This window comes from Eleginops maclovinus, chromosome 2 (assembly GCF_036324505.1).
Source record: "Eleginops maclovinus isolate JMC-PN-2008 ecotype Puerto Natales chromosome 2, JC_Emac_rtc_rv5, whole genome shotgun sequence".
Taxonomy (NCBI): Eukaryota; Metazoa; Chordata; class Actinopteri; order Perciformes; family Eleginopidae; genus Eleginops; species Eleginops maclovinus.
Window position 1 is genome coordinate 7,743,274 of NC_086350.1, and position 19,518 is coordinate 7,762,791.

At 38.6% G+C, this 19,518-nt stretch overlaps 1 protein-coding gene across 1 annotated transcript; it reads left to right on the forward strand.

Annotated features, from left to right (window-relative positions):
- The first annotated feature begins 357 nt into the window (after positions 1–357).
- Positions 358–12,042, forward strand: LOC134874688 (overexpressed in colon carcinoma 1 protein). The gene is made up of 7 exons (XM_063898813.1): positions 358–514; positions 1,088–1,185; positions 2,707–3,199; positions 5,870–5,894; positions 6,616–6,651; positions 7,521–7,600; positions 8,820–12,042. Exons 3-6 carry the CDS (start codon positions 3,157–3,159, stop codon positions 7,594–7,596), a joined length of 180 nt encoding a protein of 59 aa, XP_063754883.1. The 5' UTR covers positions 358–514; positions 1,088–1,185; positions 2,707–3,156; the 3' UTR covers positions 7,597–7,600; positions 8,820–12,042.
- Positions 12,043–19,518: the final 7,476 nt, after the last annotated feature.

The following is a 19,518-nucleotide window of genomic DNA, read 5'->3' on the forward strand; positions in this document are numbered from 1 at the left end:
CAAAATCTTTATAGAAAATGTACTTAATAGAAAAATTAGATATCCTCACTTGAGAATGACACTATCCAAAGATAAGCCTATTAGGCTATGTAGATCATTATGGGACTAGATAACTTTTCTTAACAAAAGGTTATATTTCAACAATGAGGAATGGATTTATCAAAAACCTCTTGTCTTGATTTGTCTATTGTAGGCAGAGCACGTAATGTTCTGAATATACCGAAAGCTACTGGTTCTCTAATTACGTTTCACTTCCTGCAGAGGCTGCTCACATCCTGGAAAAATCCCTTCCTTGACTGATCCCTTGCTGGATGATAAAATAAGCAGTTTTCTCTCCAAATGTCAGATATTCTGACAGACTGTGTTTTTAAATGTCATGCCTCCTCTTTTATGTTCTTGTCATTTGATGTAATTTATACCTGCCACCACAAAGAGGTAAGAACTCATGGTGACATTACACTCACCTCCAATGTGTCCGAAAACCTCAACTTAACAAGAGAAAAATGGATGTTAGGTAAGGCTTTAAATATATGATTCAATACATTTCAGTATAAGATGGCATGTCCTCCTGTTAAATTAAATTACAATGTATTTATTATGTGTTGTATTTCTACAGTCAACTGCTTCTTAAATGGTTGCACAAAGAATGCTGTCTCAGTGATTTGGCAGTTAAGGCTTGAGTTGAATTCACATCCAGTTCACAGCACTGACTTTTACCAGTACTATTTTCAGTGATTGATTTGAATGATATTTGTTGGATGACTTTGATTAACACAGCTTATCATATCATTGGTTTCTACTGATTATGATTGAATAAAAACGGAATGAAAAAATCTCAGAACTGAACTAGTAACTTCATTGGTTTGCAATGCAATCTGGGCTATTTTGAGAACAACAAAAGTCTGTTGTCAGGGACATAACTTTACTATCTTAGGATAGTGTCACAAAAGAGATCCTCAAAAGCAGATGAAACATAAAGATGCACCATTGAAATTGTCAACATTTTTTTACTTGCTCCAAGACATTTTAGGTTTATTTGACTTGTGATGATGATCATTTCTTGTTGTTATGTCTCTTAATAATCCAGGCAAGCCGTGACAAGCATTGTCCCTCATCATCAAGCTCCTAGGCAGCCTGTTCAGGAGCACATTCTTTCCTCCCCAGTGGACTTGTGTTTTTTAATTGGTAAGTTCTGGCTCTAATTTAGATAAGCCCTGTCAGTACTGACTTATAATTAATTGTGTGCTGTATTGGCTAAGTTCGGCCTATAAAAAGACATGCTTAACATTAGTGGAACTAACTCTGAAACAAAACAGTGATTCAGCTCACCAGGGAAACACACATTCAAATAATTGTTAGAGTGAAAATCTTGTGACTGGGACAGTCACTGTACATTATCTAAGTCAATTACTCTATGACTACACTTAGGCTACTCTATGTAGAAAAGTAAAAACATGTTGTTGTTAGAGAGAAGAGGTTACTATCTTAATTTAGCATGTTGGTTGCTAATTTGCTCATTAGGACAATTTTAAAGTACAGCTGATGATGATGACTATGTTCGTTTTATACTGTATATAACAGATATATAAAAAGAATCCATCAAATTACTGTTAAAATCCCATATGTGAAACTCATAGTAAAGTCACCAAAGTCAGTAGGATTAAAGTATGGGGTGCATGTCTGCTCACACTTATCCATCCACTTGTTGGAATATGGAAAGAAAAGAGGTGTAAAAAAAAACAAATATGAGCCTTTTAATAATTGTTTACATGCTGCTCAATGTATCTTGCACATAACCTTCCGTAAAATAGTCTGATGTCACTTTAAGAATGTGTTTTGTGTACAGATTAAACATAAGGTGACAGAAATGTGTTAATTTGTGAGCTTTAGATGAGCTGGCGGGCAGGGTTTGTTACCTTTAGATAGAACCATGCTAGCCGTCTCCCCCTGTTTCCAGTCTTTCGGCTAAACTAAGCTAAGCTAAGTCAAGCTAAGGTAATTGACCGCTACTGTAGCGTCAGCTTTATTAATCTACTCATTAACTTCTCTGCCAGAAAGTGAATAAGTGTCGCTTGAAGTAGATTAAACATGATCTTATATGATACAAGAAAATGCTTCTTCTGTTCCTACCTCTACTGTTAAGAAGACTTTTATTAGAAAACAGTTTTAATAGAGCTTACATGGAAACTTTCTTTGAAAGAGATAAAGTACGTCTTTTTTCAATGTAAAAATCTTGACTCTCAGCCACACGGTCAACATCATAAGACCACTGACTGAGTGTGAGAATTGTTTCCCCTGCGGCATCGTGAGAATGCAATGCATCCTGTCGTCTAAACTCCATTCGACTCCCCTCTTCCTGTAAGAGCAAACAATGGCTTGATTGAAGAAGAGATTGAGTTTATATTAATTGGGGTCTTTAACTGACCTATGCTTACCCTCATTGTTAATAATGAATCCTAAATGTTTTGAAGGTATGTAGGATTTTACAAGATGTCACATGCACACACACACACACACACACACACACACACACACACACACACACACACACACACACACACACACACACACACACACACACACACACACACACACACACACACACACACACACACACACACACACACACACACAAATAAACACAGGCTGAAAATATTAATGTCCTTTGAATGTATTTCATTTTCCCCCTACCTTTATATAAAAAAGGAAGCTTGCTATTGGTTGAGTTTCTCCCAACCCTCCGCCTCCTTTCCCCTGGTTTCCCGGGCAACCTTGTCAGGGTGGAGGAAAAGAGCAAATCATGTGAGGGCATAGCATCTTTCTCTCCCCTCTCTCTCATCCTCTCTTCCAGTGTGTGTGTATATGTGTGTGTGAGTGTATAAAAGCCTCTCTCTCTCCATGCTTTCACTTCACTCTCAGCTCTCCATTGGTTTGCAGAGAGCATAGGCTCAAGACTGAAGAGAGTGGAAGGGGATACGACCATAGGAGATCCTTGTTTTACAGTGGGAGACATTTCTCTGAGAATTCTTCTTCTTCTTTCACTTTTTCCCCCCCTCTCCCCAATGTGTTGTGGGGTTCCCATCTTTCGTTCTTTTTCTTTTTCTTCTTCTTTTTCTTAAGCGTCTCTGCATTGTTGGACCGTGGCATCGATGCAAAATGGGTTGTGGCAATTCCTCAGCCACCAACACGTCAGGAGGGGGTGAGTGTTTTTAGGGAATATGTTTGTTTGTATAAAAACGGGGGAGAGTGTGAGGTCGAGTTGTCACTGTATCTGCACCAAGGAGGGAGGGTGTTTTGAATGTAAATGAAGTGTGTGGGGGTTACCCTTGTCTTGAGATGTGCCCATGTCTGTGTGGCTCTCAGAAGCTTGATTTCATTCATAAAAAATACAGCCTTGCATATTGCCTATTTATTTAAAAAGCTTTTGGTGGTGGGTTTATCACGAAGAGTCTCTTAGAACAGAACAGCATTGGTTTTTCTCACTTTTTGTATTGTGTTTATTTATCTGATGTTTGCCCTCGTTTCCATGGATTTACAGTATGAAAGACAAGCAGCTTCTCTCGCCTTGACCATTGACCAGGTTTCTTTTATAAAGGTTGGATGACTTTTTTTGTGGCTTGTCCTCAAAGAACACATCTCTCTTTGTTGATTCATCCTGATACAATACCTGTTTTAAATTATACTGTACAAATCTCTGGGGACCATGGTTAAATTGAGGCAAAAATTTGATTTAAGTATCTGCAGGATTACCTCACCACCAAAGGCCATTAAAAGCAGTAGGGTGTCTGTTCATGCTGGTGTAAATGGGTGTGTGCTTGCAGGTACCTAATTAGTGCTTGCCAGGCACGTTAGCTGATCCACAGACAGCTACTGGGAAATGTGATCCAGGGTTGTGGGTTTTTTTTCCTTTACATACATCTACTTTCAGGTTACATTTTCTGTAAACAACACCCGAGAAGGTGTCTGAGTTTGTTTTGTGCGGGGCTTGTTTGTCCATGAAATCTACCAGCTGTGGTCAGATGTGTACAGCTGGTCTTTTTCCGTTTCGTCTTAGAGGTCAGCGTTCGGTACAATGTCAAGAACGTGTGACACCCTGTCACTTTGACTTATGGTTTCACTTATATGTCAATGCCAGTTGACATCAGGCCAGAGTCAAAGGACATTGTTTCCACACACTGTTATTTTCTGTAGAGTTAAGATACTAGAACTCAACTATGTTTATGTTTAAGTGTTTATTTGCTGTATTCCTCATCTTTGTCTATAAAAAGTAAATAAACCTTAAACACTAACTGTGATTTAGGTGAAGCAAAATTGAGTAAGGCATTTTTTCAAAAGCTACAACTCTTCCTTTGGAGGGTGGCGTCCAAAAATATTGGATAACAATATAAAAGAAGATTTTGTATTTATATTAAATAATACATGACTTAATATATAATCTTTAACTCTACATTTAAAAGCACTTAAAAATCATTATTATATCGGTTTAAGACTAGAATATACAGTAAGGTGTTATTACCCATTTTTTACATTTAAATATGGCTTAAACAGTAAATGCTGAAAGGTGAAGAATACCCTTGAATTTTTTTTATAAGCCAAGTGATTGCACCATATGCCATTTAACCTCAATGTCCCGGGTTTGCTTCCAGTTTTTTAACCTTTGTTGCATGTCACAACTCTTTCTCTCAGTCATTTATACGCTGTTAAAATGTGGAAATGAAAACAATCAAATAAAAAAGCCTTGTAAATTTCTAAGCTTCCAGGCGATTTCAAGTAATACTAAAATGTTTCAATTCAAAACTTTACAAGCTCAAATGGCCGCCTCTATATCACATTGCTCATCCCTTATGCACCCAGATGTGGGTATGAATGAGCTTTTGTCAGGCTACTGAATAGGCCCCTGTGTCATGTCAGCTGACTTAAACATTTACTGTGAAAAAGCCCTCCTTTCCTTTAACACGGATGAAATTTACTGACTCTGTGTCATTTAGATGTTCCACTTTTTCCACCCTGACATCTTACTCAGGTCGTGTTCTTTTTGAAGGTACATTTCTAAATTAGAACCAAATGGCATTAAAAACCCATTAAAGGCCAACATTAGGGGTGTTGTCAATGTGATACTGTACAAACACGATGATTTTCTTCCTACTGAATGCGCTGTGATCTCATTTTGATTAAAATCCTGCTTAGTGGACTGCATGTGGTTCAGCAAACAATGAGCTGTTGTTGGACCATAGAAGAGTCAAACAGCATTGGGATGAGCTCTGTTGTAATTTGGAATTAGAGGCATTCACATTGAATTAGCCTTGTATCAGTTTACAACATGTCCTCAGAGACAAGTTATTGGAAAGTGTGTGTGTATACTGAAAAACAAAATAATTAGTAATTTGGTTATGTGTCATTTTACTGGGGAAAAACCAGGAAAAAAATGGGTCAATATGTGGATCACACTGAGGATGGATGCGCAAACTGTAATATAAATACTATGTGACTGAAAATAAAGAATTTATGAAAAAGATTAATTAACTATTAAGAAGATATTTGTATATACTGCACACTTCAAGTGCAATGTGCAAACACCTTGACTTGTACTCTAATAGAAACTTGAAAATAAATTGAGGCTTTTTGAAAGTATTTAAGGTCATTCTGAATGCTTTACATTAAGTCAACACTTCACTGCTGTTAGATATGTTTTCTTTTGAAATGGGATGTATTATAAAATGATAGCTGTTCATATGTCTTCATTTAATCATAAATATCTATGGATCACATCCTTTGGCTGTTGAATGAAGTCATTTTTTAGTATAGTCACATACTTCCTCAAATAATTCAGATTGGACTATAACGGATTGGTCTTTTCATCTGTTTTCAGGGCCAGCAGACGTGTCAAAAGATGTGTAAGTACATTAGTCATTTTCTAATTATATTAATGTATTATTTCAGCTCTTTAAAGCATTCCTTGAACTGGTTCTCTTCTACTTCATGGGACATGTTGCATCATATAGTTATTTTCTTCATGACAAGCAATGTACATCTTTGTGCATGTGTGAGAGTGTTAGTTGTTTGGATAAATTGGAAAAATGCAGAGATACTTGACCATGCAACCAGGTCCCGACTGAGTTTCATGGTCAAGTGTGTGAGGTTGTTCCAGCTTATGAAAATTTTAATCCGACATGTTTCTGCGTAGTGTCATGTGAAGGACAGCTTGTCCTTTGAAAGTTATCATTTATCAAAGCTTTGGGAGGGGCAGCATGTCCAAAGCATTTCCTGGAATCTGTGTGTTTGTGTTTGTGTTTGCACTCCTTGATATCCATCGGAGCAGCCAACACAGGACCCATGAGAGCTGACAGCAGCACAATACTGACTCTCTGAAGCTAATCACAGCTTCCTAGGACTGTACTAAGCCATTTTACTCGCACTAACACACACACAAACACGCAGACACAAACACACACTCTTGAGCTGTATGTGAACAGGTGATAACACATCCGCAAAAAAGATTATCTTTCTTTATATTAAGTATTTTCAAGTCCTCAATGATTGTGAGTGTGTGTTTGCTTTTATGTTATCTGTGCCCCAAAAAGAGCTGACCTGACCTGTGCTTCTTCTCTCAATCAGGACAGAAGATCTCCCGGTAGACGATGAGAAAAGAAGGTATTTTGCTAATTTTCTCAGAATTTCCTCCAAGTTTCTAACTCCTCTTTCAGGCTTTTTATGGTGCTGTTGGTTACATTTTAACCATATAAATACAATTGTACATTGAGAAACCCAAAACAATGCTCTTTTTGTTTGTAGTACACATTCTCTCAAACTTTGAATACAATATTTTAATACAGGACATTTTGACAAGCACTAAATAATAAGATAAATGATGACTAAAATCCATTTGGTTCACTTTGGTTTCAGAGTCCTATTATTGTGCATCCTGGTTCACTAGGACACTTCAGATTTACTGGAACACAGGACAATAATTAAGATTATTTAAAGTGCCTCTATTGTCCATATTTGGGAATATCTAATCTGAAATGTACAGTTTGGAAGGATGGACTGTAAAATGATTGAATCGCTCAATGATCTAATTTGAAAAAAAACGTTTACTTTAATATCTGCATGTACTAATCATCTTAATGTAAATGTGTGTGTGATTGGTGTTGGTACAGTAGGTAGGGTGTGTGAGCTTTGTCAACAGCTTATAGACAAAACTCTCCACTGTTAAAGATCCCATTTAAAGAGACTATATGATTACAATTCCTGCTTTTATCATATAATGTCAACGCCACTTTTCATATCGAGAGGAAAAAATCAGACACAAAATCCATGCACTCTGAATTATTAATCAATGCCTGACAACATCACAGAAAGCGTAATGTGATTGTTTTAAAACAGGTGTGGTTTCCTCCAAGAAAAGTTCAGACGTTTGAAGTGCTAATGAACTGCTAAAAGGAGAAACGTATTGAATTTAGAACCACCACAAACTCAAACCCTTTGTCTTTAAATGCTACATTCTTCTCCTCTGCTCTCAGGAACTATGGAGGCGTTTACGTAGGTCTACCAGCAGAAATGGCCGATGTGGCCACCAGCCAGGCCAAGTCCTCATGAAAAGGTAAACAGCACATAGGGCTTTACTTTCCTTTTTTTATATCCTGGAAATGTAATGAGCATCTTGTAGTGATGAAGCTCAGGGCGCAGAGAGATATAATCCCTTGGGGCTGAGCCACCTCCCGATGAAACCACAGGCCTCTCTGCCTAAAGTATTTTTAGCATATTTGACCTTCATGTTTACTGAATCACAATGAGAAGCATTCCCTTTACTTATACAGGTTGCACAGTGGATTCACAACATTTATTTTGACCATGGCAAAGTACTACACAACATTTTTCTTCCTATTATAGTTTAGGGTTAGTACAGTATGAGTCTTGATTTGTGCCTTGCCAGTCCTATTCATGTTACTGTTCACAACATCATTATTTTTCTCCCCATTCTGGAGCTATGAAAAAATATGAAACTAGCATTATGATTTTTAAGGTCATCAGTTATGAAAAACACTTGGAACCTTGCTGTTATATTTTGCAGTCTGGAAGGCTCTGCCTGATCGTTCTGTTTTGATCCTCTCATGTTTGTCCTTGTGCTCAACGAGGTTAAACATGATAATGAATTGATTTGTTTTTTTGTGTCTTCTGGCACAACAAGTACGTGCTCTTCATTCACTGAGGCTTTACAGTTCAAGCTGTTGTGGAGTGTGTGGGTGTTTTTTGAGTACAGTTTTGACAATGAGACACAAGAACAAGCAACTTGACAAACAATTGTCCTATAAATATCTCGGTAGTGATTATTTGTCCCTCCCACCAGCACCTGTGCAGTGATGGAATAAGTACTCAGGGTACAGTATTATATTATTGTGGTTATTATGTTACCCTGTTTTCAAACATGTAGGAGCATTTTAATATTTATACTTGAAATACTGTCTAGATTAGTAGTACCATACTTTATTATAACTAGTAACTGTGAGTGTTAAAACAAATATAATGGAGTAATAAGTACAATATTTGCCTCTGAAATGTATTGTAGAAATATTAAATGGAAATACTCAAGTAAAGTACAAATATTTCAAGAAAATTACAATACTCGTGTAACTGTACTTAGTTCCTTTCCATTATTGCACCTTTGCGAATAGCAGCTCCAAAGGGTACATAACATAGATGTTAAAAAAACAAGACTGCATTTTTAGCTTTTAACACCACTTGCTCTTCTGACTTCTGTCTGAATTGAAGCTGGAACATAGACTCACATCAAAGCAAATTACTCTGCTTTGTCTCAACAGGATCCTGCATTTTCGTCCTCGCAGAGAGTCACTTACCTTACAGGGAGAGAGCATGTAAGTGCTCCTGCTCAGGCTCCTCAAGCACTGAGTATCCAGGCTTTAACACTGTCATTAAGCGAAGATGTGGACAGCTTGCTCGGCATCTGAGGACGCTGCTTTATGGGGTCATGGCGGGCCCAGCTACACAGGGATGAACAGCCAAAGTGAACGTATGACATCCATCATCACCCTTCAGTTTGTGAATAAAAAAGATGGACATCAAAACGGACAAGCACCCACTCACCGGGATTTGTGACAGCAATCTTGCCTCCTCGGTCACAGAACTGGAACTTTCTCTTTCTTTTTCAGGAGAAGACAGGGGACTACACTCACTAACTATCTGAGACACACACATACCCAAAAGCCCTGTGCAATTATAATCACTTCTCAGTAATGTCTCTAGGAGCCATCAATAATTCATTGTGTGAGCAGTGAGTACGAGACAGTCACAGAAAATAAATCGCATTGATTTCAATCAGGGACTTGCAGCCACAGAAATGTCTGGAAAACTGATTTTTATTCTGATTCTAAATGCTTAGGTTGAACTTGAACTTATTCACTCTATGTCCCCTTGTGTTCTGGGTGCGTCAACAAGGTCGTACCTGGTGTCATTACTTAACTTCTTCCCCAGACTGATTATGTAACATCGCATATGACTCACTCCTCTCTACTCTCTCTCACATTCATTTTCAGTATGCTCTATCAGCATGAATGTGAGGTGTACAAGCATCAAGGGTTTAATAGAGGAATGAGAACATTTTTTAAATGTAGTTATCTAAAATATATAAAAAGAACGTGAGCGTGTGTGTGTGTGTGTGTGTGTGTGTGTGTGTGTGTGTGTGTGTGTGTGTGTGTGTGTGTGTGTGTGTGTGTGTGTGTGTGTGTGTGTGTGTGTGTGTGTGTGTGTGTGTGTGTGTGTGTGTGTGTGTGTGTGTGTGTGTGTGTGTGTCTTTCCGCAGTATGTTGATTTTCGGCTGAAGAGATTAGAGTGGTGCTTCTGGGTTGTTCACACAGCTCTTACAATATTTATCATAAGCAGAATAGTTACACAGTTTGTAATAATCTCACAACAGAAAGTATGATCCAATGTGTAGAAGAAAAAACATCATATTAAATTACGTTCAGAGGCAAAAAAGTTGTGAAAAAGGAATCTTTCAAAGAGAGGTCATTCTTTCTTACAGTTTATCTACATTGAATTGAAATTTCTTACAATCGATTTTATACGTCATGTTTCACACAACATGTGGATGTTATTCGTCTGTGTATCCTTGAAGGATAAAGCTGGTACTGTGCTGTATTTTTATTTTTTATATTGTCATGAAATCCAATGAAAAGACTCAAACCAATTAATCCTGCGGCCTTCAGTAGCTGATAGAGTAGCTTGGTTGTCATGGAGAAAAGTATGAAATTGTGGTCACATAATAGCAGTTCAATTTTCATATATATATAATAATAATCAAATTGCTGCTTCAAATGCAGCTCAACAATGTATTAGTCCATCTCATCTCCGAGGAAAATGAAAATCCTCTCCTAAAACATCTCAAAAACACAGATTCATATTTCATAAAGGCTCAGTTCTTTCCAAAAACACCTGGGCGCTATATTTTTCTAGCAAATGTTACTTTAACAGCAGTGCATTTTGGTGGCTGTATTCAGCTTCGAAATAATCCATATTGGGGGATTATTTTTGGCAGCAGTCCAGTGTATATGGGACTGAAAATAATGCCAATGTTCATCATTATGAAGGAACATGTCACCCATTCAATACGGTCTGACTCATTCTGTTTCCAAACAACAATGGAGGACCGTGGTATGGAAAAGAAGCTATATCAGGCTTTGACTATGTTATGATTGTATATTTTTAGCAGGATAAATTCATTGTTGTTGTTTTTTGTGAGGGGGTTTTGTCATGTGATTTGTTGACAATAAGATCACCAGCACAGTGTCCACATAAAACACATTACAGCTGGGCGGGCATTAAGGGCCAAGGTCATTTGTCAACCGGGCTCTTGACATCTCTCCTTCCTAATGAATGTACAACATCCTCCACTCACCGAGACCCTAGAGGAGGGTGGAAATAGACCAACTCCAAACACTTGAGATTCAAGAGACGTTCTCTCTTATACAAAATGCTTTAAATATCTGAGCTTGTAACCTTGACTGACTGGACTAATAACAAAACATAGGGACTTATTTCACCATGCCAGAACACCAGCTCACTGTTTACTTTTCGTGTCGGTTTTTGTCAGAATGACGCCCACTAGTTGCGGAGGTGTGTCACCACATAATACCAAGGGATTTTATGTAGTGTGATTTAATCGCAAAGCATTTTTTTTAGCTTGAATTTTGCAGCGATTTCACTGTTCACCTACAGTATGGTAGAGACCTAATATACTGCAGATACAAAGAGCTGCTTAATGTACAGTATAGTTTACACCATATTATATCAATAGTTACAGTATGTCTACAACACCATAGCACCAAGTTAATGTAGAACTGGGCCAGTGATTACATTTTTGTGTCCGTTTTCCTTTACGTCTTCATTTCCTCCTTGCTGCTGCCTCCTACAGAGGCCTTTGGCTCTTACAACATGTCGTGCTGCCTGTCTCTCCCTCTTTTATCATCTTCTTCCGTGCCCTTTATGGTTGTTCCTCCTTTGTATGATGGGTTTCTTTGCCTTTGCCCTATTCAATAAATCTTACAAAGGCAAGAAGGCAGAGAGTGGATGAATAACACAATGTTGGATAGTTGTAAAAAGCTGTTCAACACAGCATGTCTCTTGAATGGTGTAGAGGTTGGTCATGCTTAGAGAAGTACGATATTTTTTAAAGGAGCAGTAAGACATATTTTACCAAGACTCAGATAAGAAGATTAATACCATATTCAGCTATAACAGTGGTATCAATATTATTTATCTGATCGAACTCTTGGCAAGCAAGCCAATATTTCATCTAACTGTCAAACTACCGGTAGTCCTTTTATATATTTTCTCTGATCATCAGGTTTTGCACACATTATTGCTGAACCTTACAGGAATAACTTAAAGTCAAAGCAGCTGTGAATTGTTGTAAGTATATAAATGCTTAATCACACACTGAAAAACACATGGAGTGGCCGTTAAAAACCCACCCGTGTCTCTTTATGCTGTGGACAGATGTTATAATAAAAGAGGTAATAAAAGAGGAATTGAGTTTTTTCAGTGAAAGTCACATTTTATAGGCTATATCCATCTCTCATATGTTCTGTGTCTTTAATTCACACTGTACTCTTCGTACAAACTACCTGCTCATTATAAATAAAATGCACTCCTTCTCACACACAGTCAAATTGGGAACAACTTGACTTCCTCTGTGAAGCTCATTCATAATGATCTCATTAAGTTATTTATTATTATGAATGACTTATATTATTATCATTACCATAATATATTATCCATGCACTGCTGTGGTTATTGATTGCAGTCCTTGTTGAAATGTATCAGCCTTTTGTAATCAATAAACCTGAGGCTTGAGGGATTACATGTGTTCTTGGAGAGTCTCATAGACAGACTGCCTGACAACATCAAGTGTGGATTGCTGAGGAGAACATTTGTCATTATTGAACCGAGGGCCTTTGTCCGCCTGCAACAAGATCAATCACAGCTGTGTCTCTGTAATTGACTGTTGGGAGTACCTGGAGGAGACAGGAAGAAGGGCAGGAGGTGGTAGGTAGATGTGAACACTGTCCTTTCTCTCCTTGCACAGCAGCAGTCTGAGCCCCTCTAGTGATGCAGTCAGTTCAGTAATTTAGGACTGAAAAATATAGGCTGCTCATGTCATACTGAGCAAGATAAAATAGAGTTTTCCTAATAAGTGACCAAGGGACAGAGGGATGTAGAGATTCATATCATCAAAACTTCCTCTTGTGGTTTGGTATGTCCAGGTCAGATCTCTGCTTCCATCTGCAGCCCCAGGAATAACATCCATAACGAACACATCTACACCCTTCAATGCTTGCATTCAGTGCCGATGCAGGAACTTAGATGCGCCATAATGAAAAGGAGACAGCAAGTTTTAAAGGTAAGGGTGGTTTTACTTGTTTAGCCCCCCTTACATCCAATCCTTGGTGGTTTTTATGAACTGTAAAGACAATCTATCCCACAATCAATGGATTTAACTGCCTAATCCTGAACAAATTTCAACAATATTTGATCTGTTTTAACCACAACCTTCCCCTAACCTTAACCATACCGCAGTTGCCATGCATAGATATTAATTTGGGATTGGCGTTAAAGGGAAAAACTGCACCTAAATAAACGCTAAAGATAAGAATCCAGGGCTTTTGCCTCCCTTAACTGACTGTTAAAAAAACACACAGATTGTTCATTTATATTTTATAATAAATGAATCCTGAACAAATGTAAAATGAAAAGTTATGGACGTAAAGAAAAGCCACTTTTTTGGTCATTTTACACAACAGGGAATGCAGTTTTTAATACTTAATGATACTTGTTCTTATACAAAGAGTGTGCTGTATTTATAAAATCTTATCTTTTTTTCTGGTTCTCATATCCCTCAACAGCATGCAAACTAAAGTTTCCACAACATGCCACTTAGAGACAGATGAATATCTGTGTGTGTGAACTGTGGGAGCTACGTGATAGAGAGCACGTCCTTAATCAGATCATCCGAGCATCTGGCCCAACCCGACATCACAGCTGCTCTTTCTCCAGCTGAGCATGTCAGTCAACATTGCCGTTTGATACTGATCTGCTCCTCTCTCTTCCTGTCTCTGCTTCACCTTCAACCCAGATCGAAATGACAATGAAATTACGAAATTGTTGTTTACACATGAGCAATTTTCTTATTCTAGGTTAATCTTACATCCCTTATAAAATTACATCTCTTCTTAATTTTTTCCAATTTTTAATTTACTCTTTTACTTGAATATGTTCCACTTTCGTAAAGTAACAGCAAATAATCCTCCAAAAGCATGTGTTTACTGTGGCTAAGCAGTCCTGCCACATGCATTATTTGTGCATTGTATCCAGATTGTGATAGAAAACATGTACCCTATGCAGTTGGTGCAAAAAAAACGTCGCTCTTCTCATAGAATTGTAGCTGTGACTCACACTCACCAGTAGATGTCACTGCAGCACAACGCAAGCGTTAACTCTGCAGCCCGAGGGAAAGATTCAGGACAGCCAAACATGTTAGGTTGATATCTACATTCCCTCTGTTATCCATGAAAAGTGAGAAGCATGTCCTTCTCCTGCACCCATGGCCTCGGCAGCTGTTTTAAGGGTGTACACACACACACACACACACACACACACACACACACACACACACACACACACACACACACACACACACACACACACACACACACACACACACACACACAGTGATAAACACCAGCAGCTTTTACAATCTTCACCAGTTGACTTTTGAAGCCAATGGGTTGCACTAATCTTTGGCGCCGGAGTCACTAATCTGGCCCAATAACTGTAACAGGGTGCTAATCACTGTTTTGGTGGAGAAAACGTTGCCATACATTCCATGCCAATCAGGCCACTTAGAGGCCCGCTTGAGTTTACACCCTGATGGGTTTACAGCTGATGTCAGGCTCAATCACGAACACTGCTTTATGGTTTCTCCAATAATGAGGCTAAAACCTGAAAAAAAAAGGGTGTTTTGCTCGCCCTCTTTTCCCGGTAATGACTTATCTGGCCTTTTATCCTTATACTGAGACAAACAGGAAAATAAATGTGTTGATGCCAAGTTAATTTATAATAATATTTACAGAAATACCCACCTCTGACTTCAGTTCAAACCTTCACGCCTTTTGTTCTCATCTAATGTTCCAAATTGGCTCACAAAGACCAGTACATATAACAAAAACTCTTCCTCACTGATGATTAAACTCACAACAATGTTATTCTATGTGCAGGGCTGTAGCTACCACTTATCTATTAATATACCAACAAGAATTATTTTCTATCAGAGAAGCCTATGTTTGGTTGATGCGAATATTTTCCTAAAGTATATTTAAAATCTCATCCAGACATAATTTAAAACATATACAATTAATGTGTAATGTTTTTTTCTGATTCATCTGCCTCATTGAAACAATCCATAATCCATAAAATATGTTTCGCTTTCATACATCACACTGCACAGACGTGGTCAAAACAGCCAAGGAAATGTATAATTATTAATAATAATATGTGCATGGGACTTTAAATTTGACATATGTAGGTAAACAAATGAGCAGAAAACATTGATACCTCATGTTGGAAAATAAAATATACAGTAAATATGTTATATAATATAAATAAATAAATCCCTGTCAACAAGTCTTGAGTTTCACTGAAAATAAAGAGTATGTTTATCTCCCTCTGGATATCTCAATAATTCCTCCCATACATCATTGACAGACATGTTAAATTAACGTGACTGATGAGGTTAATAAATATCATGCATTCTTCCCTTAGGCAATCTTGCAGTGATGTAAGAGTTGGTGATACTACTGCCCAGAATGCATGGCCTGTCCCGTCCAGACATCACAGAGCGTGGCGAATGAACACTACAGCTCTGCTTTCATTCTCAAAGCATCTCAGAACTCCATGTCAAGGCCTCCTTCCTCAGCAGACTCTCAACTGTCACTCATAATACACTCCAAGGGCTTGAAAGACCCCCAGGAAACACGATGCAGTTGTCCCATTGAACTGAATTTGACTTGAGATGCCAGGTCACTTAGTTCAATACTTTTTTTCAGGCTCTGTACTGTTGCCTGCCACTTGGCCTGGAACAAAATGTGGCACCCCAGATCCAGGGAGGGAGTGGGCCTTTCGGTTGTGGCGGCTCCGCTTTAGTCTTGGCTTCACTGTGCATGTGCTTCCAATTACAGACAAAGGGGAGGCGGTCCTGTGCAGCATGTGGTTCCATTTAGAGCAGGTGAAACAATGTAGGAAAATAGATCCGTCATCCGTCGCATTCCAGAGGCCAGTGAGAAAGAGCGCTAAATCATAGCAAAGCTAATCCTGAGACGAACGGGTGGGGTTAAGGCAGTTGAGGGTCCTGGTGGCATCTTCAACAAAGGCCTGATGTGCTGTGCTTCAAAGGCTTACAAGGATCAGATAGAAATGTCCCTTAATTTTCCCCTTACTTAAGATTTCTATTGTTTTCCACCAATTTTCCTGGTTTTGAGTCATGCAAGCAATGTGGCCCCATGAAACATCTCAACAACTATTTAACAACAACCTTTTTTTCTATAAACATGCGTGCATGGTCACAAGAGGGTGTATCAAACTGATTTTAGTGATCCACTGACTTTCTTCTGATCTCTTAACCATCATCCGTTCAACTCAAGTCAGTTATATTTACTGTATAGGCCTATTGGTGTTTGTTTCGCAATTTTTTTTTCCAGGGGCTTTACACACTTCACAATATATACCCTCATACGTATATTTCTAACAATATTTTGTTTTAAACAAGTAGCGATTAAACTTATACCCATCTCCTTAATTGTTGTGTTTAGTGCTGAATAATACCAAATGTTTAGCCTAGAAATCTACACGCGCCCTAGCGGTAGCAAATTGAATTTGCAGCCAGGGTTCCGCCTAGAACTCCTCGTTAGCTCGCGATCTGCACAATCCTAACTCTGGTTTGGCCAATCACATCATGTGATCGTCGGTGGGTGGGCTTAACATAATGACGACAGAGTTGCGACCGTTCCGCGAGTAGTCCCTGCTGGTCTCTGCTACATGTAAATAAAGAAGATGGATGCTGCTGGCCATCGGCAGTCTTTCGAAGCGGCCGGTGTCAGTTGATATACGGAAGTCCTGAATCCTGGCTTCTTCAGAATCAATGGCGAGACATTTTGGCCACCAAGATCTTCCAAGATAACCTATTAGGGATTGTGGTGGATGAGGTTCATCTCACTTACAAATGGTAAGTATGCTTTAGCAATGAAGAAGATATTCAACAAGTAATCTGAACTGAATGATGTTACACTACAACCAAAGCTACAACTAACTACTCTGATGTTACACAGTGCTATAAGGCTCAGATGTTACGGCAGTGACATGACAGAACCATTATCTAGTGGATAGTTTGATTCAGACCTAAACATTTTTTTGTTGTAGAATGTATTGTGCTACTTTTCCGTCGCTCTGACTACGTCACCTTCTTCGTTGCTCTGATTGGTTGTAAGCGCTATCCTATTGCGTGCAGAGGGAATTTGAAAGACAACTGTTTATCCCGCCCCTCGGATTGAGCCCTACCGATTGCGTGTGCGGTCTGGTTTGCCCGGCTACCAAATGTTAGCAATCTAACACACATACTAAAATAGTGAACATTATACCTTCTAAACAACTGCATGTTAGCATTCTGCAGGATGTTTGCGTTTAGCTAAAACAGCTAGGAACAGCACAACAGCTACATGACTGTATCCTTTTAGTTTGGTTTGTATTAAGTCCTGAACATGTGGGTCTTTCCACTGGCTCTTTCCTTTTGACCTCTTATCACTTATGTCTCCAGGTGTTCTTGCCTTAACCACCTGAGGAAATATTGAATATGATTTGAGGCCAGACATGGCTGTGGAGCCAGTGTTGTCAGGCAGACAGAATGTTATTGACTGCTCTGTATGCAGTATGCAAGAGCAAGTAAGCAGCTGATTTGATCAGACTTCTATTCCAACTCTCCATCTGTCCTTCACGTGAGCGCTCTGTTGGGGCCTGGAAGCTTTGCCACTTTCCATCATGTGGTTAAAGTCAGTTCCTGCAGCCTCCCTACTCCATTGGAAAGAATGTAGGTTAATATAGCAAGCGGGATCTGGACATCACGCTCTCATTTGCCTTTTAATAGCCCATAGGAGTTAAGGCATAGCGTGTGCTTCAAGTTGTAAATCAGAGGATGTTTGGCATCCCACTACTTTACAGGACGGGGGCTTTAGGCCTCAGTTAGGCCGCGGACCAGCAGCACACAGTAAAGCTTGCACATGCAGAAAGAAAGGGAGGAAAGATAAAAGAAAAGGAGACATATTTTTAGCTTGGATAAAAGCCCAGTGAGTGTCAACTGGATTCCAGGCTAACAAGGACGTATTTGGGTGATTACTTCACAGATCCCATGCTTTCACAGGGATACCTTTTCTGTGTGCTTCTGCCAGTACCCACGTTATGGGAAATAATAAAAAGGTATAGATTCTAGGGCGGCGTTATGACCGCCACGCCAAAATCATTCCAATTACACATTAAAAAAGTGTGGCAGCCGATTTTCCATCCTTTGCACGCTCACCTCCGTCTCCATCTCACACTCTGGGATTCAATAGTCTGGTTTAAGTTTTCAAAAGAAATCAGAGTTGACGTTAATTACTTCTTCAGTCCATTTTGGGCTAATGAGAAAGAGGAAGTGCAGATCCTTTGTTTGCTTTTTCTATAACCCCGAATCTGCCCATTTAGTTTAGATCAATTTCAGGATTGGTAACAGATTAGAAATAGAAACGGCACTATAAGCTCTACACTGAAATGTGTTTTTATAAAGGCTATGAATTGCTGTGCTGGTTGATTGCTGATTGTACTTAATGTCAGGAAACAGAAGATTGCAGTCCATTAGCTTTATGTCCCGGGACGATTATACAAACTCTTATTCTACTCAGACTATCCAGGCGTGTCACTTCTCTTGCTCTATCCGTCTCAACTAAAGCTGATATATTCTTTCTTTTTGTATGAACTTGCATCGGGATAGTTTGGTACTATGTGCTGATTTACTTGCGGGATATTCCTTAATGCTTACTGCTCTTTTTGCCTGTATGAGTTGGTTCTATTTACGCATTTATTTAGTGATGTTTGGTGATTGGCTGAATGGGGAAACAGGTGAGAGATTTTTAAAACCTCTCAAACCAGAAAGATAACCAGAAACACAGAAATCCAGAAACAGAAGTTCAATACATATTCACTCGAATGAACAACATATTTTATGAATACATTTCATTATTTCTTAATAAACAAGCATTTTTGTTCCATGAAAAAGCCACAAGACCAATAAAAGTCTTTTAAATACTCAATAATATTGCAATACGAGTGCCTGTAGTTGGTTATTTGAGCAATTTCAACTTTTGCCTTCAAGGGTCACCACAGTTTGTTTCTTGAGTGTGTCCCGAGACATAATGGTGCACCACACCACTATCTTTTTGGACTTTAAACTGTTAAATCACTTAAAAATCCACATTATATAATCAGCTTTCCAGTGGTTTTCTGATCATTTCATGGTTTTGATGTGGTTTGTGTTTGTTTTGATCTGTCTGGATAAGCCACTGTATTTTATAGTGGCAAAGTAATTAAATGCACAATTATTTTCCTTACTAATTGTTTAATTGGTATTGAAAAAGCTGTTGACATCGCTTCTTTAGTTGTAAATGTAGTTATATTTGGTGCAGCACAAACACAATTCCAACCACCTCATTCTTCTGGTGTTTGCAGCAATAAAAACAAAAATCTCCAAACCTCAAGCACCTTCAAGCACATAAAACCAAAACTATTCACATGTTCAAATAGCAAGAATGGTAAATAAGCAAAAACATTTTTTCTTTAAACCACATGAGAGACAGAATAATAAGCTTGAGGGTCACAGTCACCAGAAGGCTGTTCAAGGCCTGTTGATCCTTGCAGCTTTATGGC

Coding starts and splice junctions, on each gene's coding strand:
- LOC134874688 (XM_063898813.1), top strand. CDS start 3,157: ATGGGTTGTGGCAATTCCTCAGCCACCAACACGTCAGGAGGGG. Junction 5,895..6,615: donor GCAGACGTGTCAAAAGATGT/GTAAGTACATTA, acceptor TCTCTCAATCAG/GACAGAAGATCTCCCGGTAG. Junction 6,652..7,520: donor GTAGACGATGAGAAAAGAAG/GTATTTTGCTAA, acceptor CTCTGCTCTCAG/GAACTATGGAGGCGTTTACG.